This window comes from Cebidichthys violaceus, unplaced genomic scaffold (genome assembly GCF_023349555.1).
Source record: "Cebidichthys violaceus isolate CVI_PGR_0920_01 unplaced genomic scaffold, fCebVio1.0.p SCAF_5, whole genome shotgun sequence".
Classification (NCBI taxonomy): Eukaryota; Metazoa; Chordata; class Actinopteri; order Perciformes; family Stichaeidae; genus Cebidichthys; species Cebidichthys violaceus.
The window spans coordinates 9,495,589-9,522,133 of record NW_027176705.1 but is presented as its reverse complement, the minus strand read 5'-3'; the positions used below and the strand labels follow the sequence as shown (position 1 = coordinate 9,522,133).

At 42.2% G+C, this 26,545-nt stretch overlaps 2 protein-coding genes across 8 annotated transcripts; one reads left to right on the top strand and one right to left on the bottom strand.

The window, feature by feature from the left end:
- The first annotated feature begins 67 nt into the window (after positions 1 to 67).
- On the top strand, positions 68 to 16,355 carry znf821 (zinc finger protein 821). 7 transcript variants are annotated; one of them, XM_068730697.1, is made up of 6 exons: positions 68 to 166; positions 8,753 to 8,884; positions 9,032 to 9,150; positions 10,211 to 10,327; positions 11,393 to 11,559; positions 12,550 to 16,355. In XM_068730697.1, exons 1-6 carry the CDS (start codon positions 163 to 165, stop codon positions 13,478 to 13,480), a joined length of 1,470 nt encoding a protein of 489 aa, XP_068586798.1. In that variant the 5' UTR covers positions 68 to 162; the 3' UTR covers positions 13,481 to 16,355. The 7 variants fall into 7 exon arrangements, with proteins under 7 accessions (XP_068586798.1, XP_068586795.1, XP_068586797.1 ...); XM_068730694.1 differs by lacking the exon at positions 68 to 166 and adding an exon at positions 2,377 to 2,751 and having other exon boundaries at positions 9,035 to 9,150; XM_068730696.1 differs by lacking the exon at positions 68 to 166 and adding an exon at positions 2,377 to 2,751 and having other exon boundaries at positions 10,232 to 10,327.
- A 1,124-nt stretch (positions 16,356 to 17,479) lies between these two features.
- atxn1l (ataxin 1-like) lies at positions 17,480 to 26,261 on the bottom strand. Its single transcript, XM_068730705.1, has 3 exons — positions 26,176 to 26,261; positions 24,103 to 25,307; positions 17,480 to 23,532 (listed from the first exon to the last, which is right to left on the bottom strand). The coding sequence occupies exons 2-3, from the start codon at positions 25,183 to 25,185 to the stop codon at positions 22,093 to 22,095; spliced, it is 2,523 nt and encodes an 840-aa protein (XP_068586806.1). The 5' UTR covers positions 25,186 to 25,307; positions 26,176 to 26,261; the 3' UTR covers positions 17,480 to 22,092.
- Between the last annotated feature and the right edge of the window lie 284 nt (positions 26,262 to 26,545).

The following is a 26,545-nucleotide window of genomic DNA, read 5'->3' as shown; positions in this document are numbered from 1 at the left end:
CCGCAGGCGGAGGGTTACACTGACATCTCCCAGAGGTTGGTGAAAGAAGCGCGGACTGAAGTTTATCATCAGCGTACAGTACCGTGTGCTCCTAGTAGAGGACTTCTTCACACTACCTCTGCCGGAGACTCCCACCTGATATGCCAGTGTTCACTGGACACCATGGGTAACAGATTCATTATGTATTCATGGTGATTAGAGATGTAACGCTATAGCTAAGTGGCTGCACTGTAAATCGTAGTTATCAGTGAGCTTGTCCTCGTCCATCGTTTCTCGCATTGATCATAAAGGGCTAACGTTTGGCTTGTTATCTTTAGACTGCTAGCTTACGTTATCTCATGATGATTGACTCTAAATCATTTTGTGTCACTTTCAGTTTGAGGATTAACGTATGTCATCCGTAATTTGCGATACAAACGCTGCAAATGTTACGACACGTCGAGATTATTTTGTTGAGATGGCATATTTTCTCTTAACGCTGCGGAAGGATATATTTTTTTACCCTGTCAATGTTGTGCTGCGGTCCGTTTACTCGTGGCAGCCAGTGATGACGACTACATGAAATGTTATGAATTTAGCAGTTCAGTGGTTTGGAGCGCCACCTAGTGTTCAAGATATGTAGTGTTTTGCTGTGCTGTCCAAGACGTGTGTGTGTGTGTGTGTGTGTGTGTGTGTGTGTGTGTGTGTGTGTGTGTGTGTGTGTGTGTGTGTGTGTGTGTGTGTGTGTGTGTGTGTGTGTGTGTGTGTTGGTCTGGATTAACAGTTGATTTATCATTTGATAAATGACCGCATCAGGTTTGGTCTAGTATAGTGTATGGTATATAGTAAGTCAAGTATAACATAAATAACATACCAGTTAAGCTGTGATCAATGATAGAGTAACAACAGCAATAATCAAAAACACTAGTGTTAGTTAAAAAAGTATGTTGTTGTCATATCAAAGTCATGACCCTATTAATTCTAGTGATTGTAATGTGATGTGTTCATATGTTCACAGCCTTACTTTGTTAAAACGATCATAAAACTGTCTGAATAAACAGGAAATCTGCTGGGTGTTTTCATCTCACATGGAAACTATCTTCAATTTATTCATTTATTTAGTTAAACCTTAACCTTAATCATCAGTGCCATTTCTAGTCCTTTGATCTGCTTTTTTCTATTTGTTTCAAGTTAAACTTTTTCTGAATTTCTTGAAACAGAGGGAGCTTCTCAGTTCATTTTTTAGCCTAGCAGAAAAATTCACGTTATTTTGAAATGCTATATAGGAAAACATGACATGATTTTCTAAGTGGATAATGTGATGCTAATTGTCATGTACAATGCCTTTGTCTATTGTGGCCTTATCGTTTGGAAAATGGTATATTTTGTCAATTCTCAAGACTTTAGTTGAATGGCACACTGCAGCACTATTGTCAGTCTATAACTGTAGACTTCAGTGTGAATGAATCACCACTATGTGTTTATACAAGTGCACACCCATCAAGTCACTTTTTTCATATTGTGTCCAACCAGCCCAGAGGCTTATCACCTGGGTGAACAAAAAACACTTCATCCACTCTATTAGGCCTGTGTCACTCAGCAGGAATACAAAGTTAACTTTGCTGTGTCAAATCTGGAACGTTTGAAGGGTTGTGTTTGTGTCGCTATTGCATGGATGGCCCACCAGAGAGCACTGACAAGTGTAAAAGGTCCTCATAACTTTGTCACAATTACCCTAATAAACAACCAAATAAAGGAATCATTATCAAAAATATTTTAGGTGTGCGATGTTGAAACAAATATTGGCCGATATATCGTAGATATATGTTGGTCAACCTCTAATTTATAAGTTGTGTAACATAAACATCAACCTTTTAAGGGACTTATACTTCAATTGCTTTTTCCTTAAAGGAGGATGTTTTTATTTTGGAGCTATGACAATATACAGCTTCCTGTTGTATTTTGTGCTTAGTTAGCCGTTGGCATGCAAGCTCATTAGCTGGTATGGTTTTAGGTTTGCACTTTTAAAATATAGTATTTTTAATTGGCATTATTTTTTTATGTTAAAATATGTTGTTCCTCTTACAAATCTAAGCTATTTTATTTCTGAAAGAAGAGCAAAGCTACACTCAGATATATTTTGAATTTATATGTCCAATACTTTCAGATGTTTCTTATCTATTAAAACATTGAAGCACTACGTTACGTGGTAATATTGTGGGGTTTATACACAGCGTCGTTCTTTCTCCCACATGACTTGAACGCACCATAGTATCTTTAGCGTAATGAACTCCCCGTCGTCCCTTTCGTATCCCACAATGCAGTTCGGCGTAGCTTCAATGCTTTCGCGTTAGAGATCAGCTGAGCTCGTGCATCGCTGCAGTGAGTGCGCGGGTGCCAGCGGCTCTGGATCGGAGCAGCTCGGGGCCGCTCGGTGTCTCTCTGGTCTTCATCATTTTAAACCCGCTGATCGACTGGAGACCGGATCGTTTTAACTGCTGCAAGAATGTGACTCTTTGATGTATCCGTTATTTGTTTTTGTATTTTTTAAACCCCCGTGAATGGTCCCGACTCTGCTGATCGAGGAGACGATTTGATTTTTTTGATTTTTATTGTTATTTCGTTCATCATCATCTGTCCTCTCGGCGCGGAACACACCTGGGCTGGTCTCAGGGTAACCGTGCTGGGTTTAGGAGGAGATTCCAGGTTTTTAACCGGGAGTGGGCAATAATATGTCCAGGCGAAAACAGACCAACCCCTTCAAAGTTAACTGTAGGTATTCCAGGTATTGTCTAATGCTATATTTCACGCGTTATCTACCCACGTCACGTCCACTAGACGTGTATACTTTGAATTATTATTGTTTCTGTAGCGACCTGCAGTAGCAGCGTTTCAGTCGCTTCCCTTGATGTCCGCTGTAGCTTGTAATAGATTCATGTAGCATGTACTCCCTGTAATGACATACCGTCACATACTCTATTGTATATGCAGAGTATATTATGCTAGCAGCTCACATTCATACAGCCTTTATTGTTGTTGTTTTATTACAGTTTTTATAAAAAAAAAAACGTGTATGTTTTCTGGTCAGAGTGGTGATGGATATCTCAACTTAATTTTGGTTTATAAGACTTAATTAGCCGATCAATGATTGTTTTTCTTTATTCTACAGTGGTTCCTTGGGTAGTTATTATTATTATTATTATTATTATTATTATTATTGACATAGTTACATATACAAAACGAAAGAGTCTAATAAAGTAAGTGGACAGCAACGCTTTTTGTCTAAATCAAACTCTGGGTAAATACAATAGAATACAAAAAGTAGTAACTGAATAAAACACATGCAGATTAGCATATCTATGGTAAATATTAACTTAAAAGTAGCTGTCATTAATTTGATTGGTATTTTGTTAATTTGTAATGAAACTCATCTTTAATCTGATGCCATATATCGCCTAAGTTCTTGTGACATAGTTATGTCATCAGCTTTCCTTGGAAAGTGACAATGTGTGGAAACTTGCAGTTTCATGTCCGAGGACTCGTATAATTCATATCACTGTTTGTGTGTTTTACGAGTAGACTGGTATACAAGAAGTCCTGTGAGAGTGTCTTCCTGTAGTTAGCCTGTATGTCAGGGCTTTGTGGGTAACCATGTTTCTGGCTTCTGGGTTTTGTTTTAAGTTGTCATTTCTCTAAATTCATTTATCAAAAGCACGTCTCAGGTGTTAAGAAGAAGCAGACCCGCAGTGTCGTCACACCGCCATATAGTGAGCAGTGATCGGATGGGATGTTTCTTTTACACACAGCGGCATGCTGTCAATTCAGTTTGCTCTGACATCTGAGTCCCAGATGACAAAAAAGCGATGCAGAGCAGAAGAGTTGAAACAATTAGTTAATTAAATAATTTGGGGATTGACAAGAAACTGGCAGCTATTTTGATAATGATCTAATTGTGTTCGTCACTCTCTGGCTCCAGCTTTTCAGATGTGAGAGGGGTTGTTTGGATTAAATAAGCATTTTGAACACATCATCTTGGGATCTGCTTAACTGAAATGGGCATTTTTCACTCTTCTCTTAATTCTTTTTATAGACAAATGGATTAATCAAGAAAACCATAGGCAGATGAGTTGATAATAAACATAATCGATATGTGCATCTCAACGGAGCACACAATCGGCAAAAAAAGAGGTAAATGTGTGCTATTGCCCTGTACTTTAGGACGAAACTTGTTGAAATCAAGTTCTCTGTTGTCTGTTTTTCTCCCTTTTTTTAGGATGAGGTATCTATAGTACGATAAGCCTTTTCGTACACACTTCCCATATTGAGTGTTTTCTGAGTGGCAGATTGTCCTTAAGCATCCTTGTTTGGATGCAGAGCTTTCCTACAAATCACCAATGGCACTACACAGTTATGAACCGCAGCATCTCATTTTGATTTTGTATTCTAATGAAATGTTCAAATACAATCATGGTCTGAAATTAAGTTTTTTGTGGCAGCTCACTGAACATTTCTACCAGTCACTCAATGTTTTCGTCTGCCCCTTCTGAAAATGTTTGTTAGAACGCTTTAAAATTGTAAACACTAAATCAGTGGAAGCAGACGGGAGGAAAATGCTGATGACATCTCCTTGATATAAAGAAAACCCATCTGCGTTGGTGGCAGGTGACCTGAGCTGTTTACCAACATTTACCTTGTATTTGGCTGGTGGCAGGTGCTAATTTCATTCCCCGGCATGCATTATACAACATTAACTTAATTGAAACTAAGCAATACGTGTGAAGAAGCTATGGCTATCCCTCTTTGTGCTTTTGGCCTTCTTCCCCTGAATCTTCCTTTTCGGTGGACAGCATGCTGACCTCTTAAACACACCTCAGTCCACAGAAGGGAATGGTACAGTGTAATCTGCTGAAGTTATGTATGCTGCAGCCCTTCCTTTCTATACATAGTTTGTTTAAACTGCCGTTGAAATGCATCTTGCGACTTGCGATAATCCCTGCGAGCTAATGAGCTAATTCACTGCTCTGTAGCACCTCGACCAGAGTGTAGAGTGGGAGGTGAAAACCCTCAGGAGGGCCCGATACGATGTAGTGTTGGCGTACGTTGGAGAACCTCATGCTGTGTGACAAATGCCAAAATATTTTGTATACTTGACAAGCTGTACCTCCCACTGTGTCACTGGAGTTTGAGTTCAGGCACTGTGTTTTGTATATTGACTGCGCCACTGCTTAGTCTCGTTTGTTTTACCTGGTTATTCTTGTAAAGGTATGACTTGTATGCACAGAGCTGTTCTCCCCCTGAGAGGGTTGGACCAGATAGACAGACTGACAGACCAGACAGGCAGGGAGACAGTCTGACTGGCTGGCGGATTCCAGACAATAATACAACAGTGCTGTCTTTCTTGCTTTGTCTTCTTCCTTGAGGTTGATGCACAACAACAGCATTATATAGAAGTTGATTAGAAGTGGAGGTGGTGCATGCTTTATGGAGAAATGTTGATGTGTCCTTCAGGTTGACAGTAAATAAACATCAGTATGTTTAACAGTGCATGTTGCCATAAACATTCTGAAAACCTCTTGAAGAGTTGACTATAATACTCAAATAAGTGTTTGAGTAAGTGTACGTACGTAGGTGTGGGTACAGAGGCTACAATTTGTGTTAATTGGACTGCATTTAAAAGTAAAGTTTTTTTGTTTTTTTTATGTCTGTTTCTGTCAAGCTTCTGAACTTGGATTTGAAAGAGCTGAAATAAGTAAATATGACTTCTCTGTTGAGATTATCCAGCAGGAGCATTTTGGTTAATTTCAGGTGCGAAACGAACCAGAGAAAGTCTTCCACATTCTTCTTCTTTCCAGCACTAGGTCACCAGTTAATCAAAGTGAGAATTGATCAGATGTCTGGCCCACTATCCCCAGTCTCGTGTGTGTGTGTGTGTGTGTGTGTGTGTGTGTGTGTGTGTGTGTGTGTGTGTGTGTGTGTGTGTGTGTGTGTGTGTGTGTGTGTGTGTGTGTGTGTGTGTGAGAGTGAGGAGTGAGGAGTGAGTGAGTGAGAGAGAGTGGGCGTAAGACGGGGGCCCCTGCAGATTCAGACGGATTTGTGTGTGTGTGTGTGTGTGTGTGTCTGTGTGTGTGTGTGTGTGTGTGTGTGTGTGTGTTTTTGGAGGAGACGGCGGCTGAAAAGGAGAAGGAGGGGGCTTTGAATCCATCAGGACCCCCATTGCTTAGTGTTTGAGTAGAGTTTTGGCATTCTATCTTTTGTCTGTTTTGTTTTGCGCGCCACCCCCCCCCCCCCCCCACACACACACACACACACACACACACACACACACACACACACACACACACACACTGCACCCCCCCTCCTCTCTCTCCCTCTTCTGTGTGTCTGTTGGCTGATGAGTTTGTCTCTTTGTCTGGATTCAGTCAGACACTGCGTCACCTCCTGCCTACAGACACACAGACTCAGAGATAACATCACAGTGGCAAAGACTGGGGGAGGGGGGGCGGCGAGGAGAGACAGATGTACAGACAGAGCCCTAGCAGTGGGGGGATGGGTATCTCTCACACATCAATCATTGGCTATGTGCCGTGAAGACAGTGTGTTGTAGTAGTTCATAGTTCAATACCCTACTAGTGCTGATGAATGCTATTATTTTTTTTTTAAAGTGCCCAAAACTGTGTTCACATACTAACTTCTCGCCAGAGGCTTAATAGTAGAATGACAAACATCACGGTTATACCTCTTCTTTTCCTCATTGTGTGTGTGTGTGTGTGTGTGTGTGTGTGTGTGTGTGTGTGTGTGTGTGTGTGTGTGTGTGTGTGTGTGTGTGTGTGTGTGTGTGTGTGTGTGTGTTGCGCGCAATACCTCAGGATTGTGACGAAGGCTGTAATTACTTCTGTCAGTCTCGGGTAACTGAAGTCGGGATCTCTTTCCCATCTCTGATCTGTGTTGATGGTGAGAGAGAGAGAGAGAGAGAGCACACAGAAAAAGAAAATTGGATTTTAAGCCATCATTAATTTTAGTGCTCTGAAGTGGGATGCTCTTGTGCGTGTGTGTGTGTGTGTGTGTGTGTGTGTGTGTGTGTGTGTGTGTGTGTGTGTGTGTGTGTGTGTGTGTGTGTGTGTGTGTGTGTGTATAAACGCCACAAGAGCATTCAACTAGACTGCGAAGCAGTGTTGGTCGTCAAATACAGGTGCTTTGCAGGGTCACGTGTCATAATAAGAAAAGTGAAGGGATTTTGCTAGAATCCTGCAACTGACAAAGCTATAAAACAAATAGTGGCATCACAATGAGTTAAATGAGCCACATATGGGCTGTCACGGTATGAAGCTTCATCCTCCCCCTCTGAGGTAATGGTATAGATATATGGAAGTAGTCAGAGTTACATACAAGCAGGAAGGACAGAGGGCGAGCCAGGCTGTTCAGTGTGTGGGTGGTACTGAGAGAGAGACAAACACACTGAGCAGCTAGCTAGAGGAAAGAGTGCAGGCTGCTTCCCCCGTGGGACTGCAGCATGGCTGTCGAACAGAGCTAGCATGTATCTGTCAGTGTGTGTGTGTGTGTGTGTGTGTGTGTGTGTGTGTGTGTGTGTGTGTGTGTGTGTGTGTGTGTGTGTGTGTGTGTGTGTGTGTGTGTGTGAAAATGTGGGGGTTGGGATGCAAATTAAGTTAATGTGTGTGTGCACGTATGTCAGTGTGCTTTTCTTGCTGCCTTAGCATTGATTACGTTTCAGTGTCGGATTGTTCATATGCAGCCTAGTCAGCAAAGAGGTTTTTGTGGTCCACATCTGGTGTAAAGCCCAAAAGTCGTGTAAAAAAGAAAAAAGGTAGAAATGATGCACTATTTGGTACTGTTTTTTTGTGTTATTGAATTCTCTACCCTACTATGCATGAATTGCTAAATGTTCTGATATCAGTGTGGACAAAACCAGAATTCTAAGCTACAGGCGAATTCAATAGTGTTGCCTTCTTATGGTATGCTATGACAGTAGATGCTGTTCCTATGTTCTTGTGGAGATAAATCACTCATATCCTGAATACAATATATGGGTCAAAAGGTGGCCTATGTATTACAACAGATTTAATTTATTGACATGGTTAATTATTATGAATTAACATATTTTAAAAAGCATGTTCTTTGTGTAATCAGTTCCTGAACAGGAGGTCCTGCCATGGTGTGCAGTTATAGTTGTCATACAACAACAGCCTTAGACATTGTGAAACCTGATCAAAATGCTTGGTCTTCCATTCATGTGCTCCACACCTGTTTAGTGCAACTGCAGACATAAAGGTCATTGTGGTTGTTATTGATTGATGGATTTATTCATTCATTGTCACATCAACGACCAATGCTTTTCTTAAGCAATGATAGAAAGGTTTTTGCACCATCCAACTCTACTATACCATCATAGTATGATTTGAGTGTTAAATACAGGGTGCCATATAGGTATGTATCGTGACGTAACACATTTTCTGGAAAATAAATTGGATCGTTAATGGCCCAAAAAACAGATGGGAATGCCTGTTTTCCAGCAAATTAAATACCTGACATATCAAGGTACTTTATCTCATTCATGTACAAACAAAAAGATGCTGCAACATTGCCAAAATTGATCTAATACACCCAGAGATACCACGATAGATATCCAAGATCTTGGATTTATATAGTCTCATGGTTTATATCGTCTTATTACCACCCACATCAGTCACTCCCGTTCATTGTGCTCACTGGACACACTTTCATCTTACTGACTGCTACTGTCTTTTTTTATCACCAGGGCCATTCCACACTTCAGGCATCACAGGACTTCAGCACACTATTAACATGGATGGCAGGGACGAATTCACAGAAGACAATGAATGCTGCAGCAACAACTCCCAGGAAGTACAAGAACAGGATAGCATCTCAGGTACAAGATGGAAGGACGGGACGGGGGGAGGAGGACTGGATGGACTCTGTGTGGGACGTCTTGGGACTGAGGGGTGTTAGTGAGAGTAAGCCCTGCTCTGTGTTCTGTTGTCCGTCTGTATTGATAGGGCTGTGTTTGCCTCCATAGAAGACAGCGATAGTGACCTCGACAACCACGGTGAAGACTCTTCATCCAACACCTCTGCTGACGACCACATGACCACCAAGAGAACGCAGTGCCGCCTACAAGGAGCGGGAGTCAAAGAGGTGAGAGATTGGGCCACTGTTGGTTCATAGTGGTGTTGTGGCCACTGTACTGTGAAGTTGGTGCTTTGGCATCGGGGGGGGGGGGGCATATCAAATATACTCGATGTATAGCGAACGTTGGATCTGGATAGAAGCAGGGGACCGGAAAAGAGCCTGGAGAGCGAAAGAAGTGCCAGAGCGAGTTTAAGCGTGTTTTAATTTGAACGCTCCCTGTTATTTTACGTAGTTGGATACTTCTTGTTATCTCCAGTCATACAGACTGAACTCAGAGAGGACATTAGATTAATTTACAGTCAAGGCTTACGATATTGGTCCACTACAGTTCACTAAAATGATCATGCTGGTATGATCAGACACATCAAGGGGTTAAATAAAATAGTTCTGTTATCTTTCAGACAAAATATGAAAATATTGCATTATAGATTGCACATCGTGCATAGCCAAAAAATATTTGTTATTTGTAAGCCATATTGCCCTACAACCAATACTCCACAGTGATGCATTTTTGACATGCTCTCGAGTTTTGTGTCAAATGAGTAAAATTGCAAGATAAAAGAATAACAGTTTTTGTTAACAATACTTTAGCACTTCTGCGGGGTGTAACAACCAAAACATACCCCTATGCGATGTAGAAAAACAGCAAGCACTTCAATGTACTTGAACAGAACACCTCTGGTATCAGCCAATATGTTTTGTGCCAGGACCTTCTGTTTGAAAGTGTTCTGTATTTCAAATTGTGTGTGTGTGTGTCTGTGTGTGTGTGTGAGTCACATCTGTGACAGCACACAGCATCGTGTCACTGTTAGTGAGTCACTGGGGCTTGTGAGAATTTTGGCTCATTCACACACTCAACACATCACCACCACTTGCAGAAATGCTCCAACTGGAAACGTGAAGTGAGTAGTGACTCCACAAAAAAAAGAAAATAGTCACGGCATAATTTTTTAACCATGCATGATATTATGTTGATAATCAGTTCTGCCTTGTATCAGTTTGGTATTTAGATTGAACTTGTGGAGATGTTGTGGTGCAGCCTTTTCTCCTGATATGTGTTTTAAAGGAGCTTGGTTTCCCTCAGGAGAGCGAGGAAGGGACAGACCACGGCAACAACTTTGTTTGTCCTCTCTGCCCGCTGGATTTCAGCAGCCCTGAGAAGCTCATCTCCCATGTCTACCAGGTGAGAAAGACACTGTGTCACCTGTCCTAATCTACGACAGAACCATGTAAACAAAGCAGCTCCTGCAGATCCTTTATTGCAGTCTGTTTCTACTATGCTAGTGGTAGGTCATCACCTCTAAAGCCCTTAAGTAGCTTACAGCATCAGTACTGCAGTGAAACGCAGGTTGAGGGAGAATGTGTTGACTTGTATGATCTTACGTTGTCCTGTAGCTGCGTGAGACCCTGACATTTTAAAAAGTGTATTCAGTGCCAGATATCTTGAAGATATATTATATATTTGCTAATGGTAAATGGTTACCTTTAAAAACGCTGCAGTTGCAGCCGGAGTCTTTATCTTTCATTTTACAGTAATCCATACCTTTCAGTCTCATCCTGTGTGTATTCATCAATGGCCGTGAGGTCTCACTTAATATTCAGTAGCTGATTTATACCTTACCTCAGCATTTGCAGAATTCAAACATTCAACACTGTGCATGTTTGTTTTATTTTGCAAGTGTCAGGCAGTTTGTGGTTATTGCACTTAAAGTTGCTGAACGATGATTGTGCATTCTGTCACTGAAATGTTGAGCAATTGCAATAGTGTCTCTCTTGTTAACCGGGTGTGGAACACAAGTACAGTGGCTCAAACCGTAACGATGTAATTAAGACTAGTTCTTGGCTCTGATGATCACATTTGAATGTCCTGTCATTTAATTTTTACTAACAGACTTTATTTCCAAAACATTTTGGCGTAAGGCGTTAGTATTCCATTTAAAGCACTCACGTTGTTTGCTTTCTAAAGAAACGTTTTCTCCATTTTTGATAAATTACTAACTTAACATGCTTATAGCATGCACAGTACTGCGCATTACGCCCCCACACCATCAAAGATAATTTTATCAAATATTAATTTTGATTTGATTCTAATAACAAACACATGTTTCAGTATTTGCGAGGGATCACCTACAGTTTAAGATATGTTGTATGATTTTATTAATATATATTTTAATGTTGGAGGTGTACTTTATCATTTGTTCCCTTTTTTCAGTTTCTTGTTCTAATCTTGTTTCGCTGTCTTCAACAGCACACGGCGATGATGAGCAATAGCAAGAGCTATGTGTGCCCAGTGTGTGGGCGAGCCCTGAGTTCGCCTGGCTCGCTTGGCCGGCATCTCCTCATCCACTCCGAGGACCGCCTCTCCAACTGTGCCGTCTGTGGCGCACGCTTCACAGACACCAACAACTTTAACAGGTTCGGCTCATCTCTACTGTGTCTCTTGTCTCAGGTCTTTAATGCACTTTCATCTTTTAAAGGAATTAGTTTTGATACATTTTAGATGCGATGTTTCAGATGTAAAGGTATTATTATGGTTCCAAAGTGTCTCAGTTTTACTTCAAATTATTAATAACTAAGCAGTTGACAGATGTCAAGTCAGTTGCTTTCACTGTTTTTTTTAATTTATATATCTATATTTAATTTGAGTAGAAAGTCAGCTTCCACAGTTTTAAGGTATATAAATGACAAATATGTCATAATAAATAATGAATTTAAAATGCAGCGTTTACCTTGCTGCTGCTGTTTCTTATTAATTCTTAAATATTTTAAACAAGATCTAAGGGTTCAGTCAACTCAGCAGATCCATTTATCAGCATACAGAGGCAGGAGATTCAGCAGGAGAAACAATTTTTAAATACTGCATTGAACAAATTAAAAAAATGTCAGCAGTTGGGGGTCACACTCCTTCAAAAGACGTATTTTGAAGGGGTGTGACTGGTTTTCTATTTGTTCGTCTAACAAGGGAGTCAAATCTGTGAAAAGGTTCAGAACATGATGTGAAAATGTGTCTTTAATGCAGAACACTCAAATAACAGAGCAGTGGTTGTCTCAGTACGAGATAAGACAGGATGCAGAACATGAGGGACGAATAAAATTAGTACCGTATTGACAGATTTAATGGAAATAAAAGCGCATGTTGCTTAGCAACTACCATTCCTTTTTAGATTCAAACAGCACTGGCGAGGTCAGGACACAGTAGAAGGAGAAGCAGAGAAAAGAAAATCACGAGCTATTATAGCTAGTCAGGTGTTACTATAAGTAAAACAGCATAAGTACAGATTAATCATGGGGTCAGATGAAGGAAAGAGAACATGTTGTATCAAAGCCTCCAGACATAAATAAGGGGATGTATTATTACATATAACACAGTCTGAACAGCTGTTTAATGCAGTGTCTTTTTCTTAGGGAGAAGCTTAAAGATGTCCTCGACACAACCAGGATGGACGTCTCCGAAGGAGGGGACAGCTGCTCCATGTCCCTCTCCAGCAGCCCCATGACCAGCCCGGGCCCCGGCTCTTGCTCCTGCCACGGACCGGGCCCCAGTTCCTGTCAGGGCCCTGACCCCAACCCCAACCTATGTCAAGCCCATCGTACCTGCCAGGGACCAGGCCACATGCCGAGTCAGTGTCAAGGCCCCAGACCGTGTCACGGCCCTGGACCATGCGCGGGCTCTGACCAGGGACCCTCCTTTCCCTCACTGCCCGATAGCCTCCTCTCTGAAGGGCCCTCACTGGCATCTATCCCTGATGCTCTTAACTCCTCTTCCTCGGGCTTTCCTCCCATCCCCGACATCCTGAGTCCGATGCCGGTATACCCTGCTGGAGTGCTGCTGGTGTGCAACAGCTGCGTGGCCTATCAGCAGCTAGTGGACGCCCAGTCGCCGATGCGAAAATGGGCCCTGCGTAGGAAGAACGAGCCCTTGGAGGCCCGCCTGCAGCGTCTGGAGCGCGAGCGCACGGCAAAGAAGAACAAGCGGGCGTGCGAGTCGGAGGACGAGAGGGAGCTCAGGAGGCTGCGGGACCGCGAGGCCAAGCGCATGCAGAGGATGCAGGAATCGGAGGATCAGCGGTCACGCAGGCTGCAGAGGGACAGGGAGGCCATGCGTATGAAGAGGGCCAACGAGACTCCGGAGAAGAGGCAGGCCAGGCTGATCCGCGAGAGGGAGGCGAAGAGGATCAAGCGGCGGCTGGAGAAGATTGACCCTGCCCTGAGGACACAGATAGAGCACGATCCTGCTGCCATGGCGGCTCTCACCGCAGACATGAGTCTCTTTCAGTTCCCCTGCCCGATGCCTGTCCCTTCCATTGATAACGGTCTGTTCATGAAGCTGCCCTAAAGGGGCCAGGCCACTGGGGGGGGGGGGGGGGGGGGGGGCAGCACCATTAACCTCTGCACTCTGCCATCAGGCTGCCATGGTCACAGTGAACCATTCCTAGGTTTACCTTCCAGCTCCTTCTGTGTCGAACAGCTTCACAAACTGCGTTGTTAAATACAGCAAAAAACTACTTCAATTTCTAATTTATTACAGTCTACAAAACCTTGGGAACAGGGTTGAGAATGTTTCGTATTGTATGGATGATGACATAAAAGCATGTTGTAAAGAGATTTATCTGTTCGTCAGCAGATTTAACACAGTTCATTTCTAGTAGGAGCGGTTCTACTTCCTTTTGAGGAAAAAAAGAAAAAAAAGAAATCTTTTTGCACATGGACCTTCAGTGACAGGAGTTGGGAGTTTGTAGCCTCAGCCCCCCCCCCCATCTTCCTCCTGGCCCACTCCGCCAGCCCAGTGACTCGGGTTTACTGGTAGCTACACCTCTCTCTTCGAGCTGCCACCGGGGGGAAGTTCATTTTTTCTGTCAAACTCTACTACCTCAGCTGGCGCCTCGGTCGCGCTGTCTGTCTCTCGTGGCTTACTGCGTTCTAACTCCAGGCTTCCAAAGCTCTTTGTGTACTTTTACACTACGACAGAGGATTGCAGGTTGTTTCCCCACAGTTTTAGGTTATCACTCAGGCACTTTCAATAGGACACAAACATTCACAGGAGCAGCTGATTTACAAACACACCAGTTCCACGTGAAATTCCCAGGTCTAAATATGATGTTTCTTAGTTCTTAACAGATAATTAAAAGAATGTTTTGTCCTATTGAACGTGCCCGGTGTTGAGCAACATTCCCACTCACCTCCTGTGTTGTACAACTTGATACATTCGCCTCTTTTTACATTCTCTTTGCCAATATTTAAATCTGTTTTCTTTTTCCTGCCTTGTTACACTCAAATATTTTGCCAATCTCATTTCTTTTCTTTTTTTTCTTCTTTTTGTTACAGAGCTTTTCTTTGGCTCCTAAAAAAAAAAGTCAGTCTTTGCTGCTGTTATTGTACTGTACAATACATTAGTTACCTCTTATATATTTTGGGCTCATCACATTAAGGAGCATTGTGCTAAAATGTTCCATTAAATAGTCACAATGAAACGGTTCTTAATATGATACTTTACTTGAATTCTGCCCGAAAAGACACATTTGTTTTCCTCATGAGTAAATTACAACATGAAAATGTGTTATTGTCGTTTTGAGGATCGTACACAGATAATGCATTGTCTGCATGCAGTTTGTGTAGCATTCACATGCTTTGTAAAGCTACAGTACCTTCAATATATGTGACCTGCACCACTTAAATTGAGGTGAAGTTATATCATCTGTCAGCAGATTTGATGAAAGATATTTATTGATTCATATGAGGGACTCATTTTAAACTCTTGTACCGGTTTTATTTTGAATTCCCTTCCGTTACTGAGCACTGGGGCTAATCTCATGACACATACAGCCCATACTGGGAGAGAGATTTTATTTTAATCTATATTCATTAACCTCATTCCAGCACATATTTATGCAATATGATGTGAATATATTTTTCTTGTGAAAATGTTTTTTGGGGTTATTTTGTTACCTACCGTCAGTGGTATAAAATAGTTTTTAATGTTTGAATTAGAGGCCATGTCTGGATATCCCTTGTTTAATTTCCTGCCTGTAAGGTTTACTTCCAGCGTTTCTTGACTTCACTGCTCCAGATGCAAACATTTACAGTGTCAATAAGTAGTTTCTGAAATATTCTTCAACGAATATCAGAGACAAGGACAAGTACTGGTTCTGTTTGAGTCACTCCTAGACGAGAGTCAATCTGCTGTTTGTTGCATCAAATGAAAAAAAAAAAAGAGGATTTTTTTGTTTGTTACATCCTCGGAGGCTTTTCTAGGAGTGCATCAAACCTCTATGCAACAGATGTTATTTATTCAAAGGAAATTAATTCACTTTTCACTGAAACTATGCAGAATGCGACTTTAATTTCAATGGACTTCAATGCAAAGAGTTTCGCTTCTCAGGCAATTTAACTCAGTGAGAGGGCTCCGAGCCTAGAGACAACACCCTGGTCCATAAGAATCATATCAAACGATGTGATAGCAACCGTTTTTGGGGCAGTTTGTGACTTTCCCCAGAGACACTTTGTTTTTAGATGTGTTTTCTCTTCCTAGTTCAGAACAGGGTCTCTCACTGCCATCCTATTCATTGACATCCTGTAACGAGGGCGGATCAGTGTTCTCGACAGAGGCTTCAGGTGTCCTTTATTTCTCTCTTCTCTCAGACTATGAATACTGGGTATTCTCGGAGGTTGCTCTTTGAAATTGCTGTGATCACCTTTTGTCCTCCAGTGGACCAATGTGGCAGAAAACTGCGGCACCTGTGGTCTGACATACTATTGCATAAGGAAAGTCCTCTGAACTCTGAAGTGATGCTGGTCTTTTATGAGCAGTACCTTCGGTACGTGGGTTAGGTAAGCACTGCATGTCGTGAAACTGCACTCGTCCTAGAATGGTTCGATATGAGCTTGTGTTCTACTGTTAGTTTATGCCTGCCTGTTTTTTACAGTTCAATCAAAAGAAAAATGTTTTAAAAAAAAAAAAGAATATTGGCCTTTTCTATTTTAATTCTATCAGGATTTCCTCTCAATGTCCATGTTTACAAAACAAATCTATCCGATCAAGGCCAAATGAATGAGCTAAACTGCTAATAAGAACATTCATGCTTGCTGCGATATCAATGCATTCTGACTGGATGGCACTTTGGGGAGGCCATCCTCTGTTACTGGATGAACAGATGTACAGACCGTGATGAAACCTGGTAAAGAATGTGCAAATAAACATTGACTTTACTACAGCGGCAGTGTCCTGAGTCACTTTCCTCCTTTGTTTTATACACACAAATACACATTTCTTTAACAGTGAGGCCTTCTTTAAAATGTCAGGTGTATCCTGCATACCTCCGTTCCACTACATTAAAAATGAATACAAAAATATCTTAGTTTTTAGCAAATAATAGCCATACAAATATAAAAACGTTTAAGAAGCTGAACACCTAATTGTGAAATGAATCACTCAGTATTGTTGAAAATGAAATGCCACTAATTTTACAGTATTGAAATATTTTACTTTGAAAATCTGAATTTCACTGGTGGACATTTTGAGAAGGTCATGTCAAGTAATGCAAATTTTAAAAAACAGGGTTCACAAATTAAAGTCCTTACTATTTTTTAATTATATTCAAGTTGCTTAAATACAATTAGTTAAATTCTGATCTAAATGTTTTTATTTTTATAATTTTGGTGTCTGGTACAAGTTTTAAGCTACTTGATTTGTTAACTTAACTTGAATATTGAGATCAATTTGACGAATTGATTTTAAGCGACTAATGTGTAATTTGGATTTAGTAGTTTCACTTTCTATCTGAATTTGTCATTTTAAATGACCTAGAAATAAATAAAAACAATTCAAACCGCATGAATTCATGTAAATTTCATACTTCATTCCTATCTACTCGGTTGTATTGAAATTTCAGTAGCTGTTACATTGTATTACATATTCAGTTGCTTTTAACAGTCAAATTATGTATATTATTGGCTTCCATAGCTTTATACCACCATATTTACCAGCTATACTTCCTAGTCGCTGTAAAGATCAAGTGTTGACATTCAATCATAAGTATACATAAACTACATAGCAGTGAATAAAGGAGTTCAATTAGCTCCCCTATAACAGCAGCAGCATTCAAATAATGATTCTATATTAATGCATCAGTGACAATAAACCATTCTACATTCTTTACTCTGCGGTATTGCTACTTTCACTTCAGTAAAAGTCAACTTCTAAACCCTAAATGCCTATAAATACCACTTAAGAGAAAAAAAACTAAAAATACATGAATGCGACTAAAGAAACACAGCACACAAGTTGGATAATAGTTTATATTTATATATATATATATATATATATATTATATTGTGTTTACTTAACAAACATGATAAATGCAATGTCTCCAAGTTAGCTGTAACAATAAAAATACAATATCTTTGTGTCCTTAAAAGTACATAGAATTAAAACAGCAAAACAAAAACAAAAAAACCACCCTAAGTAGTTCACAGAGAGGTACAAATATACAGTACAAATCTATTTTATTCAAAACCAGTACAAATAAAAACGCAACAAAATAGAGATATTAATGCTTTGTTAAAGTCAGGTAGGTGTGGGGTATTCTAAGGGAGCACTTTCGGTCGACAACTCTAAGGCTTCTGATAAAGATCAATACATATTGGTACGGCCATACGATATTAAAACTCTATACAAAGTTCATACAACCTGGATTATACTTGAGGATTGAATGTTACATTTACATCATTGCATATATTTTGCAGATTTAGGCATTTTAAAAAAAACAAGAAGCTTTTTTTTTTGTTTTTCAATAGTTGCACGTCACATGAAAAGCAGTGTCACCGTGTGGCAAAAAAAGTATAATGTCAAATACACAGACTTCTTTAAAACTGTTAACCGTTCTCATTCTCCTGATTTAACCGGACATCAGCAACACCAAAATCATCTAAATTCACCTTTTGCAGTTCAATGCGGGATCAAAGAACAGGAAGTAGTTCACACAGGGAGTAGAAATCCCCACTGCCAACATCACAAAACATAATAAACCGTTACATTACCACCAATGGAAAGCTATCTGATTAACGCAGCCTGTCTGTCTCCATTTATTCACCTAGATTCAGTTGTCCAGAGAGTGTGAGACGAAGCACAAGACACCAAACACTCCATTAATTCTAGGGATAAAAAACTACTGATCTTGTGCAACAACAATAAAAAAAGCGTGCGTTTGTGGAAATAATGGATTGCTCTTCTCATCGTCTTGAAAAGTGCTTTCCATTTACTCCAATTGCACACAATGAAAAAACAGGAATTAAAAGGCAAGTATGACAGAAAAGAGCATTAAATATGTAACGGAACAGTTCATGAGAAAAGAAAAGAAAATACAAAACACCACACACAAAGTTGCAGATTTCATGGTTGAAGCGCCTGGGGCCGGAGAGAATTCACCATCACCCTTTTGAGAAATATGAAGATGAATTTCTGCTTATAGGCGTGACAAGAGTGTCAAAGCTCGACATTTCTGATTTGCTCTTGAACAGCCTGAGAAAGGAACAAGAGTCCAACAGAAGCATTCCATTATTTCAACTTCACACATTGAACAAAGCAGAATTTTAAGGCAATATAAACAAGCATCATCAAAGCTATCTACACAAAAAAAAAAAAAAAAAATCTACAGAAACACACAACCTGCGATTTCTCCATGATTCTGTGTGCTTTACATTTTGGAACTCTTCAATTTACCAACAGTTTTAAGCTCAAAACACTGTAAAAAAAGGAGGGAATTTAGTGCAATTACTTACAGCAACAGACTATCAGTGATGTGAATAAAATTCATCGGACATCTTGGTAGTAGAAGTCGAGCATTCCTGCTTAACATGGCACACACACGCTGCTCAAAGCAGAAACCAAAAAACTAAAAAGGCTCATGGCAGCGCAGTCTTGCTGTGAGAGTCAACAGGAGGCTAAGTCTCAGGTGGCACTGCTCGCACCATTGAAATCCCGTCAAACGCATCTTGACTTAAGATACAATCGTGCCAAAATAATGCTAAACAAACACATGAAACTTGAAGCGATACTCGTCTTTGAGTAATTTGGCTCCAACCGTGTGTGTGTGGCAACGTGAGAAGATAAAAGTCGAGTCAGCGGTGTGCTATACGTAGGAAGATGGGAACAGCCGAGCAAAAATACTGGTTTGTATTCCTAGAAAAAGATCATTCAAAGCCAAAAAAGAAAATCCTATAACCAGACATCAGTGTAAACGGACTGCATCATCCCAACCTGCTTCAGAGAGCTCTACTTAAGACAATGAAGGGTACAACACGGAGTTTACTGCATAGAAAATGCCAAGACTACATGAAATGTGTTCAGGTATTATGTATATTGCTTACAGCATGAAACTAACTTGATGTGGTGATCTTCTGAAGGTGAGATGTGTTTTTGAAAAATTAAAGCGAAGCACTTTAAAAGGATAGGTTCACATTTTTTTCATGTCTATCTTAACACAATACGAACAAAATCCATTTTCAAACTGAAAGGATTATTAGTCGTCGTGATCATTCCTCCTGTCCATACCGGCCGTAATGAGAAACCTTGAAAAGCATTAGGAAGGAGTCTTTGTACAGCCTGTGTGGACAGTAGGAATGATTACAGCAACCAGTAACTCTTTATGGGCGTATGACAATGTAATAATATGAAGCTATCCTTTGAAGCTGCTCACAATGACACAACCAGAGGATACTGGTTCTCTCTGCTCACAGAGGTTCAGGCTGTGTACTCTGAAGAGGACACATTTAAACATTCCAGTGTCTGCGGCCGATGGACAGTACCAGCACATTAGTCAGACACAGGATTCTTCTGTCTGAGCACATCCAATGAGAGGAGATATAACAGGTAATGCATGAAATATTCAAAACATATCAAATGTTTTGCCAGAGTTAAGTCCAAAGATCAATGACCGAAAGAAAAAGCTGTGTGATTAACACTTTTAAATTGGAATGTGTGCATGAGGAATGCCATCTGATCATTAAAATCTAAATGACTTTATGTATGGTTTAATTGCACTTATTTGAAATTCAACCCGTGTTGAGTTTTTGTTTTTTTTCAGTGACAAAGATATAACTCTGTCAGAAGGAGGAAACTGCAGCATTCATCTTGGCTAATTTGTAAACGGGGTTAAAAATGCAAGTCAGTTTTTTTTTTTTGTATCTCTCTCACCGCAAAACACCAACAACACTTCAAACATATTCCCTTCATAAAAAAACAAACATCTACTGTACTGTGATTCCTATTAACAAGGTCAGTGTGAAATCAATGAGTGATATTTTCTATGTGCAACACAAGACAATCATCAGATAAAGTATATCCGAGTAAAAAAGCAAAAGGACTGGATACGTTAAAAACAAAAGAAGATAATGATCACAACGCAATTAGAGTCAAGCCTTTTTCTTGGAGATGCACTTGAGTAAAACATAAAATATCAGCGAGATGGAGAATCAAAAGAGAAGCAGTTTCATCTGCAATGATTTCTTGAGGAATTTGTCATGCATTGCTTGTGTAGAAATACTGAAGAGTAGATTTAAAATGAACACCAGAATAGTGCATCACCTTTAAAGGTCGGTGTTAAAAGAGGGTGAGATGTCCCGCCTCGGATGGACAGAGATAAAAAAAAAAAACTCGGGGTGCGGTACAGTCGCGCGCTGTAAAAAGAACTATTGCTTTAATTTGGTAACTGAGCAAAGAGTAACTAGGACAAAGATAAAACCTCGTCATTGACTCACTTTCCCTCTACAAGGCCCCTCCTTTCTCCTATGGTTTCAGGCTGAATAGGCCCGCAGCCATGTGACAGGATGGTGCCTCATTCCCACAGGTGGCTTTGGTCCCTCCTTCGCCGCTAATTACTTTGTTTAAAAATTGCATTAAAAGTCACCAGCCTGGTCTGGAAAGCTTAGAGGTATAGTGAGGAGGGAGGGTGTCGCTCAGGATGGGAAGTGAGAAACAGTTAAACACTGAGTGATGGATATTTTCACCGATGATACTGGAATGCAAGATATCTCTAGTTATTAAAGAGAACAAAGCATTAGTCAAAAATGCAGCATTCATAAAACACACTTACACGTTAAGGCCCTAAACAAGAGGGTATGAGCAGATTTTTGGACACTGATTGACGAACAGACATACTGATTGACTTATCACTATTTCGATTGTAAGACGAGTGCAACGTGCCACACCTGGCCTGAGAGAGGATCCCATTCATTGCAGAGCGGCCTTCTGAAAAGGGAAGGAGGGGAGAGAGAGCATCTCTGCTGACAGCAGAGGTTTCAGACTCCTGCAGGAGAAGCATAACGTAACACACACTGACAGTTAGCGTCAACAGTGCCGACATCACCGCAGGAGCTGCTGATGTCAGCAACTCCTCTCTTTTTTTTGGGTAAATGCTTTGGAAGGAAACAAGTTCTTAAGAATGGAGGAGCGCAAAGATCAATGGCTGGGATCTTTTTGAAATATATCAGAACCTGCAGAGTTGGTAGCTTCGCTGTGCTACAAACAGTCCTCGGTCTTCCAGAGACGGTTTGGTCAAAAAGGAAGCAAGAGTGTTCTGAATGCGATGGTAACCTCCAAGCATGGGTTATGAGGAAGTGATGACAAAAGGAGGGAGGGAGGAAGAGAAACGCAGTGTGCAAGGACTATGGGAGGCATTTCATCCGCTACATACTTTCTACTCAGCTTGTGATGTCTCTGCTGGACCTCGGCTGGCTGGGGAAACCACTTTTTACGTATCCTTTTGGCTGAATGACAACCGGACCGAACCAGAACTTCTCACCAGAGACCTTGTACTTTTGTATATTTTAGGTGTGCAAAATCTCAAACATTCTGAGGCTACATTCGCACTCTTATTTATTTATTTTTCCTCTTTCTCTCCTTGTCCGACTCATTCGTGGCAGTCTCCTCTATAGTTGCTACCAAATGTGATGCTACTTCCCTGCGTTAGAGCGCCCCTCGATGGACAGTTTCACCTCCTGGGGGATGAAAGAGGGCCTTGTGTGGCCGGTGGTGCTTATTTGAGGGCGTGGCCCTTCGTCTCCCTTCATACTGTATCTTTGGAGGCCAGGTGAGGACCAGCGCCTCTGAGACGCACCTAGAGCAGCCTGCATTGCTCCCATCCCTGCCCCTGGAAAAGCAGAGCCCTCTGTGTGCAAGTGGTAGCTGCTCTGGCTCCTTGGATGCTCTGCTGAGGTCCTACTTGGTCGGATGGGCGACTCAGAGTGCCCGACTACCCCAAAATGTGTGGTTTCCTCCTTATCTACTACATCTTTTTCCCCATCCCTCTGTCTTTCTCTGTGAATGCGGTCTGGCCTGAAATGAGACGGAGGCCTTGATTGTTGGGGGGCTGGAGGCCCCATGAGCTGGTGACTTGATGTGGCATTGGTTTTGCTCAAAGTCCTGGACAGGTTCTGCTGTTTCTGTTGCTGCTGTGAATGATGGTGCTGTGGCTGTGGCTGTTTCTGCGGCTGAAGCTGCTGTTGCAGGGTGATGGACACGCACACGTCTCCTACTTGCAGATGATGGCAGGCCAGGCCGTAGAGCTGGGCCGTGCGCTCAGGGTTGCAGGACGACCAGCCTTGCCCGAAAACAAAAAACGGGTGCTCCGGGGGAACGTCGATGGTCACTTTGCTCTGCTGCTCCCCCACAGTGAAGTGGAGCGACACAAGACCCGGTCTCTGCTGGCTGGCACGGATGTCCACCACCATGCTGGAATCAATCTTAAGCCCCCCACTCACCTCGGCGCTCCGCACAAAGTCCTGAGTCTGGAGGTCCTCCACGCGCTTCAGTTCCCCAGTAGCCAGCTGGATGATGGCTCCCTTCATGAAGTGTGACGGGTTGGAGGAAGCCGATGCAGGAGCGAGGCTTTGAGCCAAGGCCTGAGTCACATCCACTGCAGGCTGGACAAGGGGCTGCTGGGGCAGCTGCTGCTGAGCTGTGGTCAGCTCCGCCCTTTCGAGGAGGCACACTCTGGCTGAAGAATCGGAGGCTTTAAAGCTTGCGTTAGGGGAGGCCATGGTGGTCGACGCATGGCTGGCTGAGGCGGCATCGTTAGCCTGTCCTAGGTAGTGTTGCTGCGGCGGTTGAGGGTGATGCTGCAGGTGATACTCCAAGGGTATAAGAACTGGTTGCCCATTGGCAAGCATGACAGCATGGCCTGGTTGCCCAGTTTGCTGCTGGAGTCCGGTCACTCTGGGATCATTGTAACTCACAGCCTGGGCCGTGAACGCAGTCCGCCCGGAGATCACGCCCGTGCCCTCTCCATGGACATCTCTGGCTCTCTGGGCACCCTGAGAGAGGTTCAAGGGGGCAAAGGAGACCTCTTTTCGTACTCCACCATGGGAAGCCAAACGACCAACCACTTGCTGCACCTAAAAGTTGATTCAGGGAATTCAGTGTTAGACAGATAACTTATAATTTTGATGAAACACACATCATTTAAAACTTACAATAAAGACATTCATATGGTTTTCCGCAGCAGCAGACAAGATTATGGTATACGAGTATGAAATATCTGCGTGGCTCAGTAAACCCTAAATTTAATTGATTCAAATAAGTAAATAGCTGTTAATTATGTCAGCCAGCACAAACCAAAGGGACCGAATCAATTTTACTTATGTAGGAGAGTCTGAAATTAACCCATGAAATTTTTGTTAATAATAATTCAAGCAACTGAAATTTCTATAAAAAGGTACTCAAGATCATCATGCAAAGAAAAGGTGTGAGATATTATTAAAAACTGTCATTTGTCATTATGTTGAAGTATTCCTGTCTGTATACATCTTATAAAGATATTATATTGCCTGATCTACATGATGATTATTTTAAAAGTTGCATTTTGGTACATTTACATGCTTCTGTCACTGGTTTACTGCTAAAAGTTGGAATTAGAAATCAACAGGAGTCATAAGTCCCATTAGGAGTCGTTCAGTGCGTCTCACCTCCAGGTCGCTGTCTGGAGTGCTGCGCTGGCCAGGTGAGCTCCTGTCTTCCAGCCTTCGGTTCAGCGAGCCTCTGTCTTGGCTGTACTCCAGGGCTACGGAGTTGGATGCTCCCTGCAGCAGACGTGTATTTCTGGCAGCGAAGGCCGAGTCGAGTACAAGCTCCCTAGCTCCCTGCTCTTTATCGCCTCCATTCATCTCTGGTTCATTCTCCTGCTGGCCACCGTGGGGGTCTCTGGTGGCGGTGGCAGCCCTGGCGCCCTGAGGGTGATAGTAGACCGGCAACCCTCGAGAGCTGAGCTCCGTCGTGGGCAAGACTCCTACGTTACCGAGGTGCTGCTGGGCAGCTTGCTCTGAAGGCAGCATCAGCGGGACACCGCTGGATGCTGCAACTTTGGCAAAGCTATGAGCAGTGACCTGGGCCTGGGGAGGTGGGGAAACAACACCTTCCTGTATGACAGATGGATAGGGAACAAGGTGGGACACAGCATGTTGCTGAGGAATGGTGCCTGATGGAGAGATTAAGGATCCCGGGACAAAGCCAGGGGGTAGGGCGTAAGGTACCGCTGCATAAGGGGAACTAACGAACTGGAGAGAGGAATGAGGGATCTGGGCATAACCAAGAGGAGGATAGGAAAGGCCTGGATGCTGCAGGAGAGAGGAGTGCACAGTGTAGGCTTGAGAGATGTGGCTTAACACTGGGTGGAGACTGGTAGGCGAGTAGGTAACAGATGGAAGAGCCACTTTGTAGAGCATACCGTACTGGTCAACTGGCACTGCTGGTATGCCATCAGAATTATCTACTCCATAATGAAGCCCTGGCTGAGCTCGCAGCCACTCTCCAGTGGCGCCACCTCCCTGAGTGTCACTGTTGGTTGCAGAGTTCTGGATAGAAACCACTTCATCTTCTCCAATACCACCACCACCACCACCACCGGCACTACTGCCACTTCCACTGCCACTAGCCCCTCCTGCAGCCCCAACTCCTCCAGTAGTCCCTGCAGCGCCACTGCTGTTGCTAACTAGGAGGTCCCTCTTCTTAGGAGGCAGGCACTCCTGGTTGCGCTCCTGAGCTGGTTTCATAGCAATCCTCTGACCAAGCAAGTGCCTTTACTGTACTGCACAGGAACTGAGACTTGCAAGCCAGTCGGCCCGCATAGGAACCAGTTCTGAAATCACCGGGCTGACCTCGACTGCCAATTCACCTAGAACAAAGAAGAAAAGTCAAAGTATCCGTTGGCACAATTCAAATATTTTCTCAGGGTGCGTACTGCCCATCACATCTGCGCAGAAAATGATTAATATACATGTCAAATTAGATAAATAATTATACAATCTTCAGTTTCAGGTTGGAAATTGTGGTGCTGCTACACTCATCTGTCACTGTAGGGACAGAAATTGATGGAGGATGTTGTTATCAGTCTCTTTGACAGAGTTTATTTGAAAAAGAAACCATTAGACTGGCCCAAGATGAACTTCACAGGCTCGAGATATACAAGATTGTTGATTTTCTCACCAGGGATACGCATTCTGCAGGTCCTTTAGTAGAACATAGTAGAACATATTAGAACACTGAACTGTTCTGCTTTTTAGCTTTTGAATTATCTCAGTAAACCTGCTTACTGACCCGCACTAGATAGAAACCCCCTGTTTCATAAACGTAGTTACAAGTCAGTTTCTTCCAGTTACCGCTCCGCTTCACTTCGCAGTAAGTTAACTATGTTTACCGTTAGCTAGCTCAGTGGCTGACTTAGCTAAAGTTAGCCAGCGACTTGGGAGTCATCATGTTCTAGGAAACACAGGAAAGTGACAGCATGACACGTTGTACATCAACATTAATCGTAGATGCTGAGTTCAGATGATAGATAACGATTTATGAGGCACATTAGTTATCACTATAATGCATCACTTGGGCATCAGCCCAAAGGTTCCGGCTAGTTAGCTGCGCGGCTAACACGGCTACAACTAGCTAACGTTAACATTAACTAACTCCAGTCCTGCTCGCAACTAACATGGCAATGCGCAGAAGGCCGATCAAAGATGTCTCCGCTTTGCATTGTTGTGTGGACGTACCTCCAAATGTCATCGCGAACAGGCTGTCCTTCATAAAAAGTTATGATATGCGGAGGGACAATTGAAGAAATCAAGGCAGAGGAGTCGAGCCCATTTCGAAGGCCAGCAGAGAGGCGCTCACCGATGACGTCACTGAGTTTATTCAATTTCCTGTTTTTTTTTTTGTTCATGTACAAACGTCCAGCACGTAGGAGCTAAAGAGTAGACCGCAACATACGTTACGTTTTGCTCCCCGCCCTCCCTACCTACTACATCCATAGTAGTATACAATACAATATCTGTAGATATTTGTCAAATAGAATACTCTCGGTGCCAATTTAACAGAGACTCACGGATCATGTGATTTTATGTCAGAAAGATATTTAAAAAT